Source organism: Gopherus flavomarginatus, chromosome 11, assembly GCF_025201925.1.
Source record: "Gopherus flavomarginatus isolate rGopFla2 chromosome 11, rGopFla2.mat.asm, whole genome shotgun sequence".
In the NCBI taxonomy this organism is placed as follows: domain Eukaryota; kingdom Metazoa; phylum Chordata; order Testudines; family Testudinidae; genus Gopherus; species Gopherus flavomarginatus.
The window spans coordinates 26,220,539-26,244,458 of record NC_066627.1 but is presented as its reverse complement, the minus strand read 5'-3'; the positions used below and the strand labels follow the sequence as shown (position 1 = coordinate 26,244,458).

The window sequence follows — 23,920 nt, the reverse complement described above, 5'->3', positions numbered from 1 at the left end:
ATGAAAAGGGCAATGCAGCCAGTGCTGTTGATCAAACAGAGCAGCATTTTCTAGTGGCTAGAGCAGAGATGGGAAGCAGGATTACTGGGTTCTCTTCCCAGCTCCACCAATGACTTGCTGCAGCATGTAAGACAAGTCGCGTAAGCGCCCTGTGCCTATTTCCTATCTCTAAAGTGGGGGTGATATTCACTTTTATAAAGTCTCTCAGATCCTCTGAATATGTTGGCACCTTGCAGCAAAGGTTTGCTGAAAACTTGCAGGGAACGTTTGATCATCTGCCCTTATGGTTGCTTTGTCCCCAGGGGAAATGATGTTTAAGGGCCAGATTTAAATCCCCCAACGAGGGCGAGTCTACTCTTAAAACACTGCGTTGGCACAGCTGCACCGCCACTGAAGTGCTTTCAATGAAGAGACTAAGCTGATGGGAGAGAGCACTTCCATTGGTGTAGTTAATCCACGTCTCCGAGAAGCTCTCCCACTGACATAGTGCTGTCTACACAAGGAGTTAGGTTAGTATAACTACATCGCTCGGGAATGTGGATTTTTCACACCCCTGAGCGACATAGTTATGCCGATACAGGTCTGTAGTGGAGACCAGGCCTGAGAAGTGAACTAAACAAAAGCAGTTTGACTGTCCTTCTCTAACACTGTGTTTTTTGTAATAGTGGCATCTTGTGTGTGACAGGGAAGTCACAGAATTCTGGAGTTAGTTGTCAGCCAAAAATTGTACAATCTCATGGCTATGTGTGCCAGTAGTTCCGTGGCATGAGACCAGGCTGTAATAATGGCCAAATCCATTTTCTACCTCCCTTTGTGAAGGGATTCTTTCATTCCTGCTGTAATGCCTGTTACCATGAAACTCCCATGGGCCATTTGGGGTCAGGCTTCTCAGATAGGTTTTTTTGTTTGTTTGTGGCAATTTAAAACTGTCTAGTCCTTCTCTTTAATTTGTCCTGTCCTTGTATGCCAAGGAATTCAGACAGGAGGCACACCAATCAGGAGGCATGGTCTGGTTTTCTGGCATATAATGTCACTCATGCCATGGTCAGAGTCTCCAAAGTTGAAATGGCCCCTCCTCCTCCAGTTTCATCTCAGGAAGTTGAATCCCGTTGCCAGAGAGCGATTTAAGGATGGGGTGCTAGCCTCACTGCTTGGCTTCCACCTTGAATTTTCTTTGTGGGTTCAAGTCCCTCTTTGGGTTTTCTAGCTTGTGCTTTGCATATTGAACCTCCCTGACCCCAAGGTGTATAGAGATATGGCACCTCACGTGTGGCTTCGCTGAGTGCATCTGCGGAAGGAGAGGTAGCGAGATGGACTTGCCTGCCTGTACTGAACAAAGAAGAGCACATGAGTTTGCAATGTATTACATGTCCTGTGACAGGAGACGTAAACATTACTGGATGCGCATCTTCAATAGTTGAATGCCTGGGGTGCTTAGTGAGGTATGAGGCCAAGTGCACAAATGCCTAGGAAGGAGCGGGAGCTGTTAGTGGCTCTGAAATCGGGAGAAGATGGGGAATGGTTGAGTGTCTGTACAGCTTTGTTTTTCTGTCATATTTGCTTTTGCTAAGTAGTGTCTGGCAAGCTCTGGCCAAGGTCCCGTAATTTTGTGTCCTGGAACCTGAGGCAAAGCTAGTTCTATCCTGCTCGCTCTAAGAGATGCTTCCATTTTCAGCTGCAAACACAGTAATTTCTTATCACTGCCTCCAGACTGGATTGCTCTTGACTACTAGGGCAACCTGTACCATTTGGCTCTGGTATTGAGTGCTGCTGATGGAGATCTGATTTATACACTCTAGTATGGACACACATGCTTGTGAAAGAGACCCGACTAATTACGCTTTCTGTTTATTGCGGTGTAGTGTTTGCCTGGAAAGGGGAGACCGACGAGGAATACTTGTGGTGCATCGAGCAGACCCTCTATTTCAAGGATGGGCAGCCGTTGAACATGATTTTAGATGATGGTGGGGACCTCACCAACCTGGTACATACCAAACACCCACAACTCCTGAAAGGTAACTATGCCCTGTGTTATGATTAGATGTTGTAAAGGAGAAAAACTTTCACATTTGACGCTACACCATCCAGACAATAAGACTGTTTCCATTTCAGTGGGAATCTGTGGCTCCAAGTTGGGCAGGACAGATATGTGCCAATAGGCTCTGATGTAGCCTGTTAAATTGTTTAAAGGTTATTCAGGACTTTAGCCTCTTATTGACACACATTTCTGTTTTCAGCTCTGCTCTGTATTGTCCCCCCTTTCCCTGTGCCCCTATCACTGGGAGTGGGAAATGACATGGGTACCTGTCATAGGAGCTTTCGGTGGTGCTGACCTCTAGCTTGTGACAGGGTGCTCAACTCAGCAGCAGTGTGGTGCCCCCTTCTAGCCGTTCTGGGAATTGGCTTTGCCAGGTCGATGTCCCTTCCCATGGTTGCACACCATCTCTGCATCCTTCTCAGTCTGGCTGCAGCCCCTCTCTCGCTGCTGCTGCCTCTTTGTGACTTGGCCCTCCAGCCAGGTCACAAAGAGGCAGGTCATTATACGTGTTTTCCCATTCCTGGGTATCAGTCATCTTCAGCAATCTTGAGCAGTGTTCCCATTCACTGCTTCATTGCCAATTCCTCGGTCCTAGGCAGTCTTCCCCCTCTCTGCCCCATGGTGCCATGTCCTCATTGACTGGCAGGGGAGCCTAGGCCCACTCTCTACTCCAGGTTCTGGCTCAGGGACCCTCTAGTTGAGAGCTAGGGTCTGCTCCCTTCTAGACTTTACTGCTTTTCCCTGAGACCTTTCTTTACCATGTAGCACTCCCTGCCCAGGTTTGCCAGCCTCTTAGCTCCCTCCTTGGGAGTGACAATCTTTACAACCTCCAGACACTCCTCTCTTCTCCCAGGGAGTGACTGCAGACTTTTCCAGCCCCTTTCTGCTCTGAGCTCCTGGGCTTTATACAGGGCCCCTCTTCTTCCTTCACGGGTGAGATACCTCCTAATAAGCTCCCTCCACACAGCTTATATCACCCTCATTTGCTGCTTAATCGGCTGACTGGGCCCAGCTGGCCGAATTCCGCCCTCTCTGAACCAGCATGGGGAGTACCTCCCATCGCATAGTCTGCTGTTCAGGCACCCTCCCCTTCCCCCCTATATCTAGCAGTTGCTGCCTGCAGTTGTGGGCTTTTTTTTTTTTTACCTTAATACATTGTCTCTGCTTCCTCTGTTTGGGGTCACTGGATGAAGCCGTGACCACCTGCAGCTTTTCTTCAGAGAAAGATGCTGAAATCAGTTTTCTGCAAGATGTAATGTACAGGGGACAGGCTCTTACCCTATTAATGTTAGTAGTCAAAAGGACTGGTGGACTCCATAGTGATCGAGATCATGTAGTAAAGAATCAAACTGACAGAGCAGTTCATCGCGTTAATGCCATAGAAATGATAGATTAGCATGGGTGGTGCTAATGCAGGGGGTAGCTAATGACTCATAACCACCGAACGAGGCTTATCTGACCAGTGAATTTAGTGCTCATCGAAATGACAGGCTGGCAACACTGCACCATGGAAGTAAAATGTCAGCGTCTTCTCTGCAGTTATGCAAACACAGCTACTCTGTACCTGCAACACCCGGTGCTATCTCAATCCAGAGAGCCCCTCCGACAGTTCTGCTGCCGTTCCATCCTCTGCCTCTTAGAAACCTGCCCATTGTGCCAAATGCTCTGGTGCCTTTGGTTTGTGTTCCTTGGGGACGAAACTGAGACCATTCAATTCATTTCCCTTTGTCATGGTCCTCAGAGGTGAGACTTCTGCAGTAACCCGCTGTATCAGCTCTGCTCCTGGTAGCAGGTCAGTGCTCACTAACCAAAGATTGGTCTCTGTGGAAACTCTAATGGGGTTGGTCTGTGGCCATTGTGCTTCCAGGGAGCATTGGACTAAACAGTAGGAGAGCTTTCCTGGAAGATGTACATTGACTCAGCATTAGGTGCCTTGAACTCACTTCCCAGAACAGAAATCTGCACTTAACCTCTTTACTGCTGTAGGACATTCAGTGGGAGCTGCATGAAATGTCCCCTTCCTCCCCCTCTCCCCCCCAAATCATGAAAACAGAGGCTTGTGATCACAGGGGCTTGTGCTGCTGTTTTGAGGTCTCCACAAGACAGAGCAAGGCACTGCCTGTACAGGTCATGCATCGGTACTTCTGTGCCATGTCTGACATGAAGGGCAATGCCAGGATTTTTAACGTGATTCATTGCTTCCAGATAAATCATTTCCACATGCAGGGACTCTAAGAAGGAGCAAGACTCATATTGTAGCCCTATGTCCTCCTGCCAGACTTGTCTTCTAAGGGCTGAGGCCGAGGTAGCTCTGATGCATCTGCCCTCAGAGCTTAAGCCACTTGCAAACTGAAGATGTTTAGCAAGAAACTTCCCCCACTGGGAGGTCCTTTTACTATGGGATTTCTTGCACCTTCCTCTGAATCATCTGGTGCTGGCTGCCATGAGAGATCCAATACTGGAGTAGATGGGCCAGTAGTATGGTCTGGTCTGGCCGATCCTATGATCGGCTATGTAAGCCCCTTCTTTCCTTGATGTAGATATCTGTGCCAGCCTCCAAGGATGAAAGGAGAGTGTTGGAGGCCAGTCATGACTACTTCACCTGGGGAGCCACAGAAAGAGGTGGAGGAGTTGGCTAAAAGAACTACAGAGGTAGTGCCATGTCTCAGTGCAAACAATGCCGTTCTGACCTGGGGAAGAGAATGAATCAGGCAGAGAACAAAAGCCCAAGTGTAAATAAGTCTGGGTGACTTGGAGAAATGAAAGGGTCAAAAGGGCACCTGGACTTATGGAAGAAGCATGGGTGCAATCTCTTTGTAGGGTACTCTTGCTTTTTGGGGGATAGTTCCCTCCCATTCATCAGCAGAGCACTTCTGCCTCCTGCAGATGGGTCCTGTAGCTCGTGTGCGTTATTGTGAGGGCTGATCTTCTTTTGAGGAAGAGAAGGGACATGATGTGACATGCCCCCTTTGGCGCTGCTATCTGCTAGGGCCTACGTCTTGTTCTTCTCCCCGGGAAAGGGGAAGGTGCGAGTGTTTAACCGACATCTGTTGTCCAAAGTGATGGCCACTGACGTTAAGGGTATCATCAAGTGACTGCTGCTCATAAGGGTAGGCTGGGGATGGGCAGAACTCTTCCTAGTGCTGGAAGCCTTAAACTGAATTCCAAGAGAGGATTGTCCTCTCCTGGCTTAATTAAAAGCAATCTAAGCACAGAACACACAGTTCAGACCTGATGGCCTGGGGTCACCAGCAGCTGGAGAGGAGACTCTCTCGCTCGTCAATAACAAGTTTTAGCAGGCTTAGTGCTGCAGCATTTGCTGTCAGAGACAAATAGGCATTCCCAGAGAATCTCCCTGCAGGTAATTTGCTTGCACTCATCAGTGGTGCAGTTAGAGGTCAACATGGCCTTCAAGCCACTATCTGAATGTTAATCTAAACAATTTAATCTACCCTTAAAATGGAATGAGTAAAACCCGACAAGTAACAGAACAACATGAGAAGGAATAAACTTCATGAAGCAATTCAAGGAAGGATGGCGTTGTGATGCCTCCTTGGAGGGCCGGGTGGCTGTTCTGAAAGGAGAGAGACATATGCCCTGGTGAAGAAATATACAAAAGGGGAAACAGTCAAGCCCTTCCAACCTTAAGCACTCAGGAAGATGTTTTTTGAGTTTAAATTGCATTTTTATGACAATGTTGTGAGGGAAGCCTGTTATCTCTTCTATGTTTAGTCAGTTGTGTAAGAGCTCAGTTAACCCCTGGAGAGGTGGGCAGTAAGTCTTAACCTTAATGCAGGGCTTCCATGTCGTTTAGCTCAGGTGTAAATATGTTGCCGTCTGGAGAGGGGGGCAGATCTTTGCTGGGAGAAGGAGCCTACTGAGTAGTGTAACAGAGGTACTTGGTACATTAAGAATTGGATAGGAGGTTACAGATGACTGGGAAACTTGTGAAAGTTAGAAATACCAGCCTTACTAAAAGATGTAACCTGTAAGTCTGCTGCAGCTGCTCTTTGGGTCTCAGAATGTACTAGCGGAGATGGAGACAATACATACCTAGAGGCCACATTAATATAGAGAACACGGTGATGGGCACGTTGATTAAAATGTGCAGTAATTAATACACTGGGTCTAAATCATCCTGCAAAGAGGGAAAAGGTCCCACCTGAACTTGAGAGCAAACTCCAACAGCTTTTTGTAGGAAACTGGCCAGAGCTGCAGCATTTAGGGCTGTGCACAGGTTATCCTCTAGCTTCAGTCCTAGCCCTTCTGTACGGCTATGCAGAGCAGTGGTTTTCAAACGTATTTCCTCGTGACCCAGTTGAAGAAAATTATTGATGCCTGTGACCCAACATAATTATATCTTTTGACTGGAGTTTTCATAAAATCATAATATTGCAATACATTCTAGCTTAAACCACTTTACATAACTGACATTAGACACTAGCTGTAGTAAGCCTATGGTAAGGAGTGTGCGAGGTGGCCCAGGGTAGGGCAGGGGGTGGGGTGCAGGGGTGAGGGCTCTAGGGTGGAGCTGGGGATGAGGGGTTCAGGGTGCAGGAGGGGGCTTAGGGTTGGGGGCAGAGGGTTGGGATGTGGGAGTAGGGGCGGGGATGAGGCGTTCAGGATGCAGGAGAGGGCTCAGGGCTGGGGCAGAGGGTTGGAATGTGGGCGGGGGGGAGGGCTCTAACTGGGGGTGCAGGCTATGGGTTGGGACCAGGGATGAGGAGTTTGGGGTGCAGGCAGGCTGCCCCAGGGCTGGGGCCAGAGGACTCCCCCCAGCCTTCTCCCCGCTGGCAGCAGCTAGGTCTAGGGGAGGGGCCTTTCTCTCTCACCACCTGGCAGCAGCAAGCACCGAGGCTGAGGGAGAAGCCCGCAGCAGCTCTGCAAACCCTAACTTACTCCCCTCCCCAGTTCCTGCCTGCCCCCTATCTCTCTCCTCTCCAGATCCCTGCTGCACAGCCCTTTAGAGCAGATGCGTGGCAATGTTAGAATTTGAATCCGCGAGGTGACCCAGTGCCTGACATTCCATGACCCAGTTCTGGGTTGTGACCCGTACTTTGAAAAACACTGATGTAGAGAGTTTCTGCAGAAGCTCAGCCACTAGGTGGCACCCCATCCATTTTCTCTCCAGGCTGCACCAGATGCTTCAACTCCCTGACACCACAATTAAATCAAAGTGTCCCTGGGAACATGAAAGGATAAGGGTAGCACAGAAAGAAGCCAGGATTCTGATAGCCTTGCTAGTGTGGGAACAGAAATGCTAGGATTAAGGTGTAAGGACCTCATACCTGGCGTTGGTGTAGATATGAAGTGAGATGGCATCTTTCAGACAAGGTGTACATCAGCCAGAAATCCATAGAAAGAGCGGGAGTTACTCATTCCACTTCAGCTGTAGGTGGGTCTAGTTTGATGCCAGGGGATCTAACTTGTGCATCATCTCTGAATTTGAACCTGGGCGAGTCCAAGGCCTCTGCATACACCAGTTTAACTTGTGTCATTTTCCAAACTGGTTTAGCGAAATTGGTGCGAACCGCTGTGCAGATGCTCTGATTTTGGTTAGAGTGGTTTATTTTGGTTTCGCTTATCACGATTCCTGATCTGTTTAAACTTACTAGAAATAAGTCTAGTTTAAACCAAAACAAGTGTCGATGCAGCCCTTTGGCTGATTGAAAAGATTGGTGGATTGAAAAGAACACGTGAAGTTAAACTGGTAAAACTTGCTGATATAAATGAGCCATAAAGTGGTATAAATTTACTGTCTTCCAGTCCCCTCAGTGTTTAGTGGACGCTGTTTTAGGTTCTTCCTTGATTTAGACTTGTTTGGACTCCTCAGAGTTTGGTCCTTTCTCCCTGGGGAAAGCATTGGAAACCCATCCCTGCATCGTAAATTCTTTGTTGCTCACTTCCTTCCATAATTTTCCTGGTCACTCTTGCTTACCAAAATCTGTGTTTAAGCAGGAGTTCTCCATATTTGCATGTTTTCTTTCCATGATCTTCCAGTGAAGTCATGACAGCTGAGTCATTGCATTAATGTCTCCAACATCATAAATGTAAGGTTGCATCCCTGGAGGCACTTGTGTGTGAGAGCTCTTGTTCCATCATACGTGCAAGTGGGGTCTGAAGCCATTTGGCAAAGTCTTGAACTTTTTTGCGCAAACCTTTGTGTATTTTTGACACTAACCTTCCCCCCCGCCCTCTGCTCCCCCGCCATCCCCCACAAAAAGATAAAAGTCCCTCTTCAAAGGATCCCTAGGGTATGTCTGCACTACAAGATTACTCCGATTTTACAGAAATCGATTTTTGGAAACAGATTGTATAAAGTTGAGTGCATGCGGCCACACTAAGCACATAAATTCGGCGGTGTGCGTCCTTAGTACCGAGGCTAGCGTCAACTTCTGAAGCGTTGCACTGTGGGTAACTATCCCATAATTATCCCCTAGTTCCCGCAGTCTCCCCCGCCCATTGGAATTCTGGGTTGAGATCCCAATGCCTGATGGGGCAAAAAACATTGTTGCAGGTGGTTCTGGGTATGTGTCATCAGGCCCCCTCCCTCTTCCTTCCTCCCTCCTTCCCTCTGTGAAAGCAACAGCAGACATCCAATTCTCTAGGATGATCACTTTAGTCCTCCCCTCACCACAAGGCTGGTATCAGGGAAGATCCCTGCTAGCCAAATGCAAACAGCTCAGTACCAATGGCCCCGCCCACCCCCCAGCTTGGCTAATTGCAGAGAAGGATTTCTTTTTAGCTACAGGCCAACAGCCCTGTAGGAATGGTCACCACTGTCCCCTTAATTAAATTCCCGTATTTCAACCAGGTTACCAAGAACGATATCACTCTCCTGAGGATAACACAGCGAGATAAAGAACGGCTGTTGGTTGAATGCCAGCAAACACTGGGACCATACGCTGCCATGCTTTGTCATGCAATGATACCAGATTACTTGCTACTAGCATGGCATGGTAAAGTGTCCTACCATGGAGGACGGAATAAGGCTGCCCTGCCCAGAAACCTTCTGCTAAGGCTTTTGGAGTACCTCCAGGAGAGCTTCGTGGAGATGTCCCTGTAGGATTTCCGCTCCATCCCCAGACATCCCTAAGTCCTCAGGGCAAATTAATCATTAAAAAACATTTGCTTTTAAACCATGTGTAATATTTACAAAGGTACACTCACCAGAGGTCCCTTCCATGACTTCATGGTCTGGGATAGTGGCTTGGGAGGGTTGGGAGGCTACTTCAGTCAGGCTGAGAAAAAGATCCTGGCTCTTGGGGAGAACAATGTGCCAAGCTCGTCGTCCTCCTCCTCCTCATCTTCCCTGTCTGCAAAATCTTCAGGAATGGCTGAGATTACCCCCTCGTCGGAATCCACGGTCAGGGTGGGGTAGTGGTGGCAGTCCCCCCTAGAATTGCATGCAGCTCAGCGTAGAAACGGCATGTCTGCGGCTCTACACCGAACCGTCTGTTTGCTTCTTTCGTTTTCTGGTACGCTTGCCTGAGCTCCTTAACTTTCACACGGCACTGTAGTGAGTCCCTATTGTGCCCTCTCTCCATCATGCCCTTGGAGACGTTTTCAAATGTTTTGGCGTTCAGTTTTTTGGAACGTAGTTCTGCTAGCACGAAATCCTCTCCCCATACAGTGATCAGATCCAGTACCTCCCGTACAGTCCATGCTGGAGCTCATTTTCGATTCTTGGACGGCATGGTTATATGTGCTGATGAGCTCTGCATGGTCACTGTGCTGATCAGCTCTCCAGGCTGGGCAAACAGGAAGTGAAATTCAAAAGTTCCCGGGGCTTTTCCTGTCTACCTGGCCAGTGCATCCGAGTTCAGGTTGCTGTCCAAAACGGTTACGATGGTGCACTGTGGGATAGGTCCTGGAGGCCAATATCGTTGAATTGCTTCCACGCTAACCCTAATTCGAACAGGCAATGTCAATTTCAGCGCTACTCCCCTCGTTGGGGAGGAGTACAGAAATTGATTTTAAGAGCCCTTTATGTCGAAGAAAATGGCTTCGTTGTGTGGACGGGTGCAGGGTTAATTCGATTTAGCGCTGCTAAATTCAACTTAAACTTGTAGTGTAGGCCAGGCCCTAGAGGGCAGCATTGCACTTCCCATTGCGGTGTCTGCTGAGCTGTGGCTCAGACTAGGTTCAGGTAGGGCTGCCTCCAGTCTTGATTTATATGAATCCCTTGTGATTTCAGTGAGGGGGAAATCTGCAATGCATTTTGATTTTATGCAATTTCACTTCCGTTTGAGGCAGAAACGAGGTCTGTGAAAAATTTGATTTGTGGGCAGAATTTTCCACTTCATAGGTACATGCCTATTAAGCTGCTGGCTTTCCTTCTTTTGAAGATGGGGAGTACTCCAGGGAATATCTGACCTCACAGTTTTAACAGGTGTTCCATAGATGTTGGGGCGAGGAGAAGACCTATTGCTGCTGGTCTAAACTACAGTGCCAGCAATTGGGCTATGTATCATTGACTTCATCCCCCCTTAAAGAGAACTACATGGAGATCTTGCATATAAACATGGGGTTCTTCTACATGAAGGGTTCCCCATTTAACTCAATTCTGTTGGGAATGCTCTAGGATTCTTCTTTACTTCCTTTTCCTGCTACATCCTGCTCTCTCCTCCCCTCTCCACCTGGCTCGGATTCAGCTGGTCTTGTGCAACTGGCCCCTATTTCGTTGGAGCATCTCTGAGTGGCAAAGGAAGATGCTCTTGTACGGATCTGCACAATCTACTGAGAGCGAATGCTCATTGTGGCACTGCCAGAGAGTGGACTTGAGGGCACAGTTGTTGTTTTCAACCTGAATGAAGAAACAGCCAAGCTTAAGGATCCTAGCAGAGCCCAGTGGGCTTGGGCAGGGCCATTTCTCCCCAAACAGCCTAGCATGGCCCCACCCACTCTCCACCAGGCCCCTCCCTGCCTGCTGCTCCCTTCTGTGTCCGAGAGGCTGCGGCCAGCAGGCTGGGAGCCTTGATGTGCAAGACCACACTAGGGCTGGAGGTGCTCCGGCTGTGCCATCCGTCTGCCCAGCGCTGGGGCTGGGAGTGCTCTGGTTGTGCTGCCTGTTGGGGCCAGCGGCTGCAGGGGAGAGCAGAGTGCTCTGGGCTGCGACAGGGGAACTGAAGGGGCAGGGCCTCGGGCAGAGAGGGAGGGGCCGAGGGCCGGCTAGCCTCCACCAACAGCATATTCACCACTGCCCATGCCAGTGGGCTATCTGAGCTCCTTCACAGGTGAGCCATGCCCTGAAAGCCCGAGAGGGCTTAGCCTGAGGAGCCCAGCAAAGCCCATGAATGTATTTGGACCCCCATGAGGGGGAGCCCAGAGAACATATGCGGCCGTATTGTGACCGTTTCCACAATGGACTGTGAATGGAGTTCCCTGTGGGTGGAGCTGGGAAGAGTACCACTTCCTCTCCCCACCCCCACCCCCACCCCCAGTCTGACCGCTGGCTACAACTTCCCTTCCAGGAGTCTGTGCTGCTCTGTAAATCTGCCATGGCTGGTCCCTGGGTCTCAGGATAAGCAGTGGTCAAAGCACAGTTTCTTTCATGGGTCAGCGGCAATCATATTGACTGTCTACGGCTCCATGCTCTGCTCTCCATGATGTATTCATTTAGATGGAATTCTTTTCCCAGGCACTAGTGGCTTGTCAATCTCACTTCACAGAATTCCTTTTCCCCAGGGTTTTAGAACATCGCAATTAAAAAAATAATAATAATAATAAATTCCCACGGGCTTGAAATTAGCTTGAAATTTCAAATTAAAATCTAAGCCTTGTGGGTAAAACTTCCAAAAGTGCCTCTCTCTTTAAGAGCCCAAGTCTCATTGACTTTCAATGAAGCTCCTAAGTGACTTGAGTGCGTTTGGAAATGTTCCACTTTGTGGCTCATAGAGCCTGCTGGTGTTGATCTTTAAACTGGTCTTGTGCCTTTGGGTATGATTCCAAAGGATCTGATGTTTAGTGAGGTAGCTCAAGTCTGTAGGGAAAGAAAAGGCCACTCTGGTTCTGACACATATGAACTCAGTTATTTCTATTGAGGAAACATGAGTAATGACCTGTTCATTGATTTGAATTGTGTTAAGGATGAGTTGGAATATTTAGCATTTGCGTAGCACTTTATCCCTTTAAATCACCTTCCAAGACCTTGAGCCAGTCCTTAGAAACACCACTATGGGGCATGTCTTCCTCTTTGCACAGGTGAAAACTGAGGTTACGTGCCTAGAGCACAGCCACTAAATTGGTGGCGAAACAAGTTAGAACCTGGGTATTCCTGAGCAGGGGCCTGGGAATCAGTCCAGTTGAGCAGAGTTTTCAAACTTTGGGCCATGAGGCGGGTATCAGAGGCACAAGGACCTGACTGGTGCTGGGTAGATTCCCATTCTAAAAAACCCCAAAATAAAACAATAAACCCCTGACCGGCCGAGTCACGGTGCTTCTTGGGTTTGGACTGGCTACCCCTCTATCATCATGATGGTGGTGTAGCCAGGCCAAACCTGATCGGTGCTGCACCCCTGTATGCCTGGAGTGGGGAGCCCAGCCCAGCCCAGCCCCTGGGATGCAGGGGCTGTTGTCTGGGAGTGAGTGTGGAGTGGGCTCATTCTCCAGCTCCCACAACCTACCAGGACCTCTCCTCGCCAGGCCTGAGTGGGCTTGCTGTTAGCCTCCCACCCCCAGAAGGACCTTGTGACACTTACTTGAAGGGGGGATGCATGTAGGACAAGAATCTCTAAGTGGGGTAGAAGAGACAACAAAAACCTCAAAGACCATACGATCTCTGTCAGAAAGCTGCCTGGGCAAGGAGTGTTGCTGGCTCACTTCTCATGCCTTTGTGTATACACCAGAGTGCATGTGAGACTGTCCCTCCTGCCAGCCAGCCACTGGTTTGTTTAATTACTTAAGAAGGGCTAGGTTACTTTCCTATAGAATTGAGATGTTCTTTGGACTGCCCTTGCCAGCATGACCCTCTTAGTGCTAATGCCTGAGCATGGTTCCACAGCAGGCGAACATGTGTGTGCTGCCCTGGAGAACAATTTGATTTAAACAAATTTAATCCCAGTGAGTTAAGTGAATCCAGATTTCTGTCCCAGAGTGAACTTCAGCTAGGAAAACAGGTCCCATCCTTCAGCCTATCAAAATAACAGTCTGACTCCAGAATTCATTCCCTCAAGAATCCTGTTCTTTAAAGCCGTTCCTGTGAATGCTCCATGTGAATGTTCTCGTGGCTGGTGAGCTTGTGAGAGTAGCATCTCTGCATGGCTACTGAAGCTTCAGAGAGCACCAGTCTAAAATCTACCTAGTTTTGCTCTAATTAGCATAGGTCACTGCACGGAGGGCTACAACCTGGCAATACAAGGCCCATCTTGATGGAATCATGTCTTCTTACTGCTGTATTTCTCTGTTGCAGGTCACCTGGGGAATCGGTCTTTTGGGGATGTGAGGTGCCAGTTGCCCCATAGACTTTAGTTTTTGGTCCCCTCCTATATGGACAACTTAAAGGAGCAAAATAAAGCTGTTCCTTATTATCCCGTAGTTAAGGCTACTATTTAGTCATGGGTGTTTTTAGGGTATAAGTCCTGGAAAGGTCACGGGCAATAAACAAAAATTCACGAGCCTGTGACCTGTCCATGACTTATATGTAAATTCCCCTCACTAAATCTTAAGGGGGCCAGTGCTGGGGGTGGGGGACATCTGGAGGGGCTGCTGCTGAGAGGAATGGGAAGGCAGGGCCAGCCGCCGGGGGCCGCCTGAGGAAGTGGCTGCACTGGCCGCCCAGAGACAGCTGCTGGCAGTGACTGCCCTGGGTGCCTGGGAACCGCTGCTCGGACAGTCCAAGGGGCTAGCTGCCCAGGGCCTCTCGAACAGTGGCCAGAGCGGCTGGCCCTGGGGTCACTCTAGCAGCAGCCGGAGCAGCTGGCCCTGGGGTCACTCCAGTAGCGGCCGGAGCGGCTGGCTGCGAGGCCGCTGTGGCTGGCCCCAGGGCCACTCGAGCATCTGACCTGGAACCAGCTGCTTGGGCAGCCCTGGGGTCAGCCACACTGACCTCTGCAGAAATCACAGAGATTGCAGAAAGTCACAGAATCTGTGTTTGTCATGCGGGTGGCAGCAGTCACGGAGACCTACCCATAGTACATTTCCATCACTTGGGCCTGCCGACAGTGCCACTCATGTCCTGAATCAGATTATTGGCCACTCAGTCATTGGGTGCTAGTCTGGGACTCCAGAAACCTGGGTTCAGTTCCCTTTTCTGGCCCACACTTGTTGTGTGACCCCAGCCAAATCACTTAGGCTTTGTCTGCACTGGCAAGTGGAAGACACAAATTCTGTCGTTCTGAGATGTTAAAAAGAAAAATAACACCACTACCCCCAAAAGACAGAATTTTTGCCAACGACAAGTGCCGGTGTGACCAGCGCTTTGTTGGCAGGAGCCAATGCTTCTCGTTGCAGGTGGAAGTGTTTTGTTGGCAAGGGAGCTCTCTCCTGCCTACAGACAGCAGCTACACTGCGCCTTGTAGTGGCACAGCCATGTCGCTAAAAGCTGCGAAGTGTATACATAGCCTTAATCTTATTGATGCTCAGTTCCCAAGCTGTCAACTGGGGGTCAGAAAACTTCCCTACCTCACGTGGGTGTTGTGAGGATAAATACATAAAGCCTGTGGGGTGCTCAGATACCATGGTGATGGTGTAGAATTACCTTCAGTACATAGTGCCTCTCTCTGTTACACCACTGATCTGCCCCAACTCCACTGCAGGAAGATAAGGCTCCAGAGGCACGGAGGTAATTGTGTATGGAGAGATGGTAGGGGCAACTCTAAAGAGAGAAGTGTCTTGAGCAACTTTCTTAGTGCAGGCTATCGATTATTCCAGGTACTTAGGAGCTCACCTGGGATACTTACAGCCAGGTTAATGTAGATCTGGCCAAAAAAGGAAAGAATATTTTGCAAAGAAACTTCTTTAAAGAAACAAAAAAGTTTTCACTTGAAATGTTTTTTGCAAAACTGTTTTTATGACACATCATAAATGAAACTTTGCAAATAGGTTTCAAAATGTTTTTTAAATAGCTAAATGCAAGGTGGTGTGGTTGGTTTTTTTCTTTTCTCGTAAATTTGCATGTTGGCTGGAAAAAAGTTTCAATAGGAAAATTTCTGCCAGCTTCTCGTTAACTCGCTCCTCCTGATACTTCGTGTATGTGTTAGTCCTTTTTCACAAGGTAGGGCCGTCCAATATGTGAAATCATTTTCTTTTCTCCTAAAACTCCTGCCTGCCATTTTAGCTGGGTATGGTACTCTTCTTCACTTTCTGTCTTAAAGGGTGCAGTGTTACTGTGATAAGTTAAACAGCTGCCATGTTCCAACCCCAGAGGCGGTTTCATTTCAGTGGGGGGTAAAGGGATTTGTGCACGTAGGGTTCGTAAAATACTGTAGGATGAATTGTATGAAATGTACAATATTGGCAATGGGGAGCCTGGTCTGGTAGCTAAAGCACAGGACTGGAAGGCTGGAGAACTGGGTTCTACTCTTAGCTCTGTCACAAACTCTCTGTGACGCCTTGGGTAAGTCATGCAATTGCTGCATGCCTCAGTTTTCATATCTGTAAACTGGGGATAATGCCTCAGTCTCAATCCCCCTCTGAAGTCATTAATGATGCTGTAGCTGCTTGAGATCTCTGGCTGGCATCTGCAAAGTTATTTTCAGGGCATTTGGGGAGCTGTAACTTTCTCAAGCTATTTTCTTGGTAACTTCTTTATGTGCTAAAAGTGCTGCTGCCCCCTGAAGACAGTACTGAAGCTGTTTACATTGGGAGAGGATCAAGTAAACCTGGAGCTTAAAGGCCCCAAACAGACCCATAGGAAAGGGGTTCTTGTCTCTTTCCCCTCCCCACTGGCAGAATTCTTCCAGAGGCCACTCTGGGCCCCGTCACAGTATCTGGACATTTCAGTTTGCAGCATGGCTCTTCTGGTCTCGCCTGCAGGAATTAAAGGCATCTCGGAGGAGACAACTACTGGGGTTCACAACCTGTATAAGATGAAAGCCAATGGGAGCCTGAAAGTGCCAGCCATCAACGTCAATGATTCTGTCACCAAGGTAACGCAGCCAGCGCTCTGCCACTCTCCCTCTCCCCCCCTCCCATTGAGACGCAATCTGCTAGTGCCACGGCAGTCTGCTGCTCTGCACCGCATCTGGGCGCATGCATGCGTGCTATGCTAGACCGCTCGCAGACTGGGGCTGGTTGTTCTCAGGCCTGGTGGCTAACCAATTTTGACATGCGGTGTGTGGGCTGAGGCTGTGGAAGGGACCTGGGACATGTGTGAGTTAATGAAGTGTGGCATCTTAATGGACCTTTCTGTGTTTTTTGCAACTTCAAAAAAAAATGTGCAGAATAAGGCACCAGTGCCTCGCCGGTGTCCAAGAATTTGCGTTCCTCCATATTTATTTGTATTACAGCCGCACGCAAAGTTGTCAGTGGAGTTCAGGGCTCTGTAATGCTAGTCCCTGTGCCAGCACACATTGAGACCATCCTTGCCCTGAAGAGCTTACAGTCTGAACCAGTGGTTCTCAGCCTGTGGGCTGCTTGTGGTCCAATCAGCACACAGCTGCGGCCTATGTGACATCCTTAGGCCTGTACAGGTAGTGTATATATATTGTGGATGCGGCCCACATAACACAGAGAGCTGCATGTGTGGCCCAGAGTAGTAAACAGGTTGAGAACCACTGGTCTAAACAGATAGGACAGATAAAGGGTGGGAGGGAAAACAGACATGGAAGTCAAGAGACTTGCCTAAGGTGTCACTGTAGGTCAGTGGAGGAGCTGCTGTTAAAACCCAGGTCTTCCTACTCCCAGTCCAGTGCCAGCTCCACTAGATCACCTTGCTGTCTCTCTGCTGCCTACTGCCATGGACCTCCTAAAGGAGCGTCACTTGCCCAAGCTCAGGGTCGGGCAAGGGAGTTGAGCTGTCCTGCCATTTCTGGAAGTGACGTTGAGTTGCGGGGTGAGTGCATGTTGCTTCACTTCTTGCTGAATTGTGGTGACTCTAGAGGGAGGAGGGGAACTTGAGGCCAGTTTTTCAAAGGTATTTAAATACTTAAAGATGCAAGTAGGCGCTTTTGAAAACTCTAGATGCCTAGGTGCTGAACTCCCATTGAAATCAGGAGTGAGGTGCATTAGGCACCTGAATACTTTGAAAATCTTGCCCTTACTGATTTTCTGTCCCAGTGTGTGTGTTTGCAGGGCAGAAAGTCTTTGACTTGTAGCTTGTCCATGAGAAATGGCACTGCCCAGTGCCACGCTGTATGTCAGCACCACTCTACCCGTTGGCTGTGTCTCTGGGTCCCCATCTGTGCCTCTGCCCTTGGGAGGGGAGAAGCTTCTTGTTGGGCTCAGGAGAGTTTGAAAAATAGGGTTTTGTACTAGCCACATAGATATGGTTTCCCTAGGGAGTTTCTTCTCCCACTGTCCAGACTGAATTGCTGCCATCTAGGTGGCTGAACTGGGACCTTAACTTGCTGTCTTATGGGGCATTAAGTCCCTCTTCCCTTAACTATTACTTGGCCCACTTTCTCTCCACTGTCCCAACTGAAGAACAGCCTCCATCAGCCTGGTGACCACAAAAGACTGGCCGGAGCAACTGCAGCCCCAGTGGTTAAATGATCTAATATTAATCATTAACCGGTTAACTTTTTTAAACAATATTGTAGGGGACCCCGGAAGATATTGTTACGGTCTAGCTAGGGCCTGGGCTTTCTCAAGGAGAGGTTATTAGCGGACAGAAGTTGCTAGCAGCTGCTGCTTCTAACCGGTTAGAACTGCCCTGTGTGGGAAGCCCTGGTGTTTTGGGGAACTGCAGAAAGTCCCTGGCCCGAGGCCAGGGGAGGCGGCCATTGCTGTTGGAAAGTCCCCCATTGCATATGTAGAGGCTGCTTTGCATGATATTAGCATGATGCTATAATTGCTATGGGCTGGAGCTTGCGCATTGGACTTCGCACCTGACCGAGCTGTTCGGACATTGGACTCCCCAAGCCAGTGGCAGCAACGCGTGGAGTCCCTGTTGCGGGTGTGTCACTTAACCTTCATTAAAGCCAATTAACTCACCTGTGTGTGTGGGCCTCGTCCTTGCAGAGCATCCAGGCACGTAACAAATATTTACATCCCTAGCTGGGTGTGAGACGCTACTAGAGGGAGACAAAGATGCACACTCTGCCAGAGTGGGTTAGTCTGTCATCTGAATTGCTCAGTTCTATGCCGTTTGTTCACAGCTATTAACTGTAACATTCTGAGCAGGAAGATCTTGCCGCAGTAAGTTACAGACAATTCTTAACTTTTACTTAATTATATTTTTATCTTCAATAAGACTGACTTGGCATTTGCCTTTCAGGACAATGTTCCTCTGATATAGTGAATAGTGTCTGCCATTTCTAAGGCTGCAAGATAGTTTCCATCCTAAAATGCGGTGCTTCTTCAGATTTATCTCTTGATTTTATTCCGCTAACAGCCACCTGTTCTATGCTCCCAAACGCACAATGTCATGTCTGTTCCCTGTGGTTTATAATGCCTATACATTAAATTGTGAGATCATAGTTCATATGTTGATGGTAAGTTGAGATCTAAGGTGACAAGGCACAATAATAGTGTAGTATTTGGTGTGTGATCCCCCGCATGATGTGCACACACAAAGGGGCCAAGCTAGAGGTGTGTATTCAGTTGTAAAAGCTGCATCTCCTCTTTTGGGTTCTTCTAGCCATTCAACCTGATCACTGCATTCTGGTTCCCTGCTGGTGTTATTGAGGGCAGGCTTGGAGACTGGAGTTTCCTTGTTCTCATTGGCTCTGTTTTCTCGTCTGTGATCTCGTTATTCATATCCTGTAAAGCAAAACAAAACTTCAGCAGTCAGTGTCTTTCCTGGGCATCCTGTAATATCTCAAATTGAGATCTATAGATTTTTTAGGGCCCAGATTAAGTTTCACATCTTCCCTGCCAAAACAGAGCCAGAGGGTGGAGAGAAAAAGGTAAAGAGCATAAAGAGGGAAAGACATTTCAGTGAGAAATTCCCCCTAGGCTCAGGAGGATAAAAACATAGAATGCCCATTATGTTTGGCTTCTGTTTCTAAGTGGAGTTTTGAATTAAGGGTTGGGCTGCTCACAGCCAAGATACCTGTGTCACTGATTTGTAAGGCAAGAGCGAGAAATGAAATCCAGGGTTCCCTGCTTTGAATGCGTGGTACCTTGGAGCAGTTTTACTCTGATTATCCTTGGCTGAGTATCCACTGAGGTGACTATGTGGCACGTCAGCTCATTGCAGATGGTTGGGGAGCCGTGAGTGGAATGTATCTTGTGAGCTTTGGGACCTGGTGGCTTGGAATCCTGGAGTTATGCATGCAGGCAGTTGGCTGTTTGTCACTTCTAGAGCATGCGTGTGCATTCCCTAAAGATGTTGCTGCAAAGATAGCAGAGTTATAAATATCTGCATGCATGCAGACCATAGGTGCTGGACCTACATGGGTGTGCTGCAGCACCCCCTGACTTGAAGTATTTTCCATTATAATACAGGCTTTACAGTTTGGTTCAATGGCTCTCGGCACCCTCACTATAAAAATTGTTCCAGCACCCGTGATGCTAACTATCTTGTTACTGCTGCCTGTTCAGTGTCTGGCCGTGACACTTGGAACAGTCTGTAGGCTTCTGTAGCAAACGTTTAACATGGAATCTGAGCGAACAGCAGCTCCCTGCTGTGTACATATGAGACATGCCTCCTGCTATCCATGCCCCTGTATGTGACAGGCTCCCATGCTTTATTCTGTTGTTGGTCACTTTTAGTAATCCCATGGAGGCTGTTTTCAGGTGCCCAAGAACTAGCCAACAGGTGCAATACACACATGAAATGCCTCTTATTAGAGTACTCCTGGATGAGGAGGTTTCTGACAGCAGATGTCTGCTATAGCTATCTGGGCCAGGTTCAAAAGCTAGTGAAAGGAATGCAACTAAACCTATGTTCAGTTAGACCTATCTTGCACTGATGTGGTTAAAGGTATTTAGATAACTGTCAGCCTCATGATATTTAATAAGTTCATCTAGGTTCTCTGTAAATAGTAAGCATGTGTGTCTCCTAGCGTTTGCTTCAGCTCTTCTGAAATGGCTGCTTTCCTCCCCAGAGTAAATTCGATAACCTTTACGGTTGCCGAGAGTCCCTTATCGATGGCATTAAACGTGCCACGGATGTCATGATCGCTGGGAAAGTGGCCGTCGTGGCAGGCTACGGTGATGTCGGCAAAGGTTGTGCTCAAGCCTTGAGAAACTTTGGAGCCAGAGTCATCATCACGGAAATTGATCCAATCAATGCACTGCAGGCAGCCATGGAAGGTGAGCAGCTGTGGATTGTTGGGGTGAGGGATTCAGAACTTGGTATATCCATTGGTGGGTTGTGTAGTCTCTTGTAGAGTACTAAGTGATGTTAGTCACTAGGAAGATGAATAGCCCTAGTCCTCTGATAGGGCCAACTCCTGCAATCTGATGATGCCCATTGTGGACTGTTCCCTTCTAACTGTAGGGAGAGGAGTCATTAATGGCTTAAACTACATACTCCTGTTGGGAAGCTTGATGTTATCCTCTCCAAATAGCTACCTGGATTTGAGGTTGCACCATAGTTGAAACATTTGGGGTTGGCCCTCTCTGCTTCGTGGTGCTGTAGCCCACTTCCTGAACAGGCTCCTACTGTTCAGACAGCTCTAACCTCCATCTGGGTTAAGACTTCAATGGACTTTCTCCGCTTGAGAATACCAAGCATCCATCTCCGTTATGCTCTAGGTTGCTTAAGGAATGTGAAGCCCTTTGTGAAGCCCTGCTTGATAGCGTGACAAGGAAGCAAATCAGACTCAATGATCCCAGGCTGTTACTCGTGCAATCACCCTACTTCTGTACATGCGTCCATGCACGTGCAGGGCTTTGTGCTCTCACGAACATGGAGCCTGCAAATATTGCAAGTGCCTCTTCCTTTGAGAATGTGGCCCAGTGAGGCATTATGTCAATAATTGCATCGCACAGACACTCGGGATGAAAGAGTAACAGGTGGGAGTTCCTGTTTAGTATCAGAACTGGGCCTCTTACCTTCATTTACCAGCGTTGGCTGGGAGAGGAGGCTCTTGCCAGGACAGAGAACGACAATTTTCTTTTGACCTTCAGGTTATGAGGTTACGACCATGGAAGAGGCTTGCAAAGAAGGGAACATCTTTGTCACCACCACTGGATGCACTGACATCGTGCAGGGCAGGTACTGTCCATCCCCTGGCTGAATGCAAACTGACCGGTGTTCAGATATTGCATGACTCTGCTTGGCAGCACAGTGGGGGGTCGTGCACTGGCTCTTCAGCTCTGTGGGGCTGCGTTTTGTTCATAGGTGGTCAGGATTTTGGTCTCCAGTGGAGATTTTTGTACATCCCAATCATGGTTTCTTAGGGGTTGCTAGGTGGGAAGGGGTGAGCCATAGGGAACACTGGAATGGAATATCAGGGAGTGCTGAGGGTTGGTGGTGAGGGACACTAGCAGAGATTGTGGGGAAGGGTGCAGGGGAATCCAGGACCAGAATAACAGGAGGGGTGTGCAAGTCAGGACTGAGGCACAGAAGCAGAGCTGGGAAAGGAAGCTGGGCCAGAACCTCCGGCTTAAGTTTGACTGTCGCTGCTACACTTGCCCCCAATGTTAGGAGAGACATGACTGATTCTGTCGAAGGTGTTGCTCTAGTGATGGCTCAGGGGAACTTCCTGCCTGTCGCAGGATCTTGCCGTAGCTCTCAGGAGAGAGATTCCATCTGAGCTAATGAAACAAGCTCATCGCCCCTGTCATGCCGGACACATACTCTGGTGGCCCCTCCCCTCACGTGCCAGCTTGCAGTCTCTCCACCCGGAGCAGTCCCACTGCCCTCTTGCTGCTCTTGTGCTTGTGAATATTGACATCATAAGGTAAAATTGACAAGGGGTGGTTGATAAGGTGTTGAGGTGACTCCCCCACCCAGGCCTCTTACAAGGTTCCACTCTTGGGCTGATGGCATCCTGTGGAGACCCATCTTCTCAGGATTCACCTTGCATTCCCCCTTTCTCCCTGTGTGATGCTGCGCTGTCAGTCAGCACGCGTGAAGTGGAAAATCACCCTCTGATGCCCTGCTCCGTGACAGAGCCTGGTTTCTCGTTGCAGACACTTCGAGCAGATGAAGGACGATTCCATCGTATGTAACATTGGCCACTTTGACGTGGAAGTTGATGCGAAGTGGCTAAACGATAACGCGGTGGAGACGGTGAATGTTAAGCCCCAGGTGAGTCGTCCCTCAGCAGGACCTAGCGTGAGGGAGAGGCAGCTAATCAGAATCAATATCCCATGCATAGGAGGACTGATTCCCCCTCAGAGCAGAAAGAAAACCCAATGGTAGGCAAGGTGCACTTGGACACTTAGAGGAGAGAAGTTGTCATGTATCCAATCTATTTTCAGATGGGGAAAAGCAGTTTAAAAGCCAGAAAATCCAGAGTGAAGCTCCTTCATGGAAAGTTTTGCTTAGGAGAGCTTGGCTAGGTCTCTGAGGAAAGGAGGTCTCACAGCCAGAGCTGAAGACTCATGAATGGAGCCCAGCAGCAATATGACAGTAACTGTTGCAGGCTCTACCCTGTTGTTGCTGCAGTTTCACAAGGCTGTGGCCTGGATCCTATGCCAGGTGCTATAGGAGCCTGCAGGCCAGTAACTGGGTGACCATTCTTGCTGCAGTGCCATTGGAGCGTAGAGTGGCCACTAGGAGAGGGTGGTGAAGAATGTGATAAATCTGTGTTTTCAATTAGCTAACTTGAAATGCTTTAGGGCGAGATCTTTACAAATGCTCAGCTCCTCTGAATACGTTGCTTTTAGCGCCCGAGATAAATCACTTTGCCTCTTTACCAGATTCCTCTGACATGCTGTCTCTATTAAAGCCAGAGGAATGTACAGCCATGGGGCTACATCTGTCTTTGTACTTACCAGTTTCCTGTAGCTTCTGCCTGGCACCAGGATGGCAATACTGTCATATTGCTGCTGGGCTCCATTCATGAGTCTTCAGCTCTGGCTGTGAGACCTCCTTTCCTCAGAGACCTAGCCAAGCTCTCCTAAGCAAAACTTTCCATGAAGGAGCTTCACTCTGGATTTTCTGGCTTTTAAACTGCTTTTCCCCATCTGAAAATAGATTGGATACATGACAACTTCTCTCCTCTAAGTGTCCAAGTGGACCTTGCCTACCATTGGGTTTTCTTTCTGCTCTGAGGGGGAATCAGTCCTCCTATGTATGGGATATTGATTCTGATTAGCTGCCTCTCCCTCACGCTAGGTCCTGCGACAGGCAGGAAGTTCCCCTGAGCAAGTGCCGGAAGAGATCCTTTTCTCTGCACTACAGCAGTTTGTAAACGGTTCCCTTCTGTTGGCCACTCCGCATGAGTCACCCCCATATTTCACTCCAGGAAGGGCTCTGCTCACCAGAGATGGCCCACGAATTGCACCTGGAGAACTACCGTCCCAGAAGAAACATTGCAGCTATGCACTAGAGCAGAGTTTCTCAAACATCATTGCACCATGACCCCCTTCCGGCAACAAAAATTACAAGACTCCAGGAAGGGGGACCGAAGCCTGAGCCCCTCTTCTCCCCACCCCTCTCTCCCGTTTGGGTGGGGTGCCAAAGCGTGAGGGCTTCAGTCCTGGGTGGTGCGGCTTGGACTTTGGCTTCAGCCCCGAGCCCCAGCATATGTAGTGACAGCCCAGGCGACCTCATTAAAATGGGGTTGTGACCCAGTTTGGGGTCCTGACCCACAGTTTGAGAATCGCTGCATTAGAGAACTGTCTTGCTAATTCCACCCAGCCTAACTGGAGTAGGAAGGTAGA

General features: G+C 48.8%; 1 protein-coding gene across 2 annotated transcripts in view; it reads left to right on the top strand.

Annotated features, from left to right (window-relative positions):
• AHCY (adenosylhomocysteinase) overlaps positions 1-23,920 on the top strand; it is a 50,852-nt gene that overhangs the window by 11,071 nt on the left and 15,861 nt on the right. For both annotated transcript variants that reach the window (XM_050917393.1, XM_050917394.1), the window contains exons 4-8: positions 1,863-2,015; positions 16,013-16,125; positions 20,188-20,395; positions 21,215-21,302; positions 22,223-22,340. In XM_050917393.1, the coding sequence (XP_050773350.1) occupies positions 1,863-2,015; positions 16,013-16,125; positions 20,188-20,395; positions 21,215-21,302; positions 22,223-22,340 (680 nt within the window). The remainder of the gene's footprint in view (positions 1-1,862; positions 2,016-16,012; positions 16,126-20,187; positions 20,396-21,214; positions 21,303-22,222; positions 22,341-23,920) is intronic.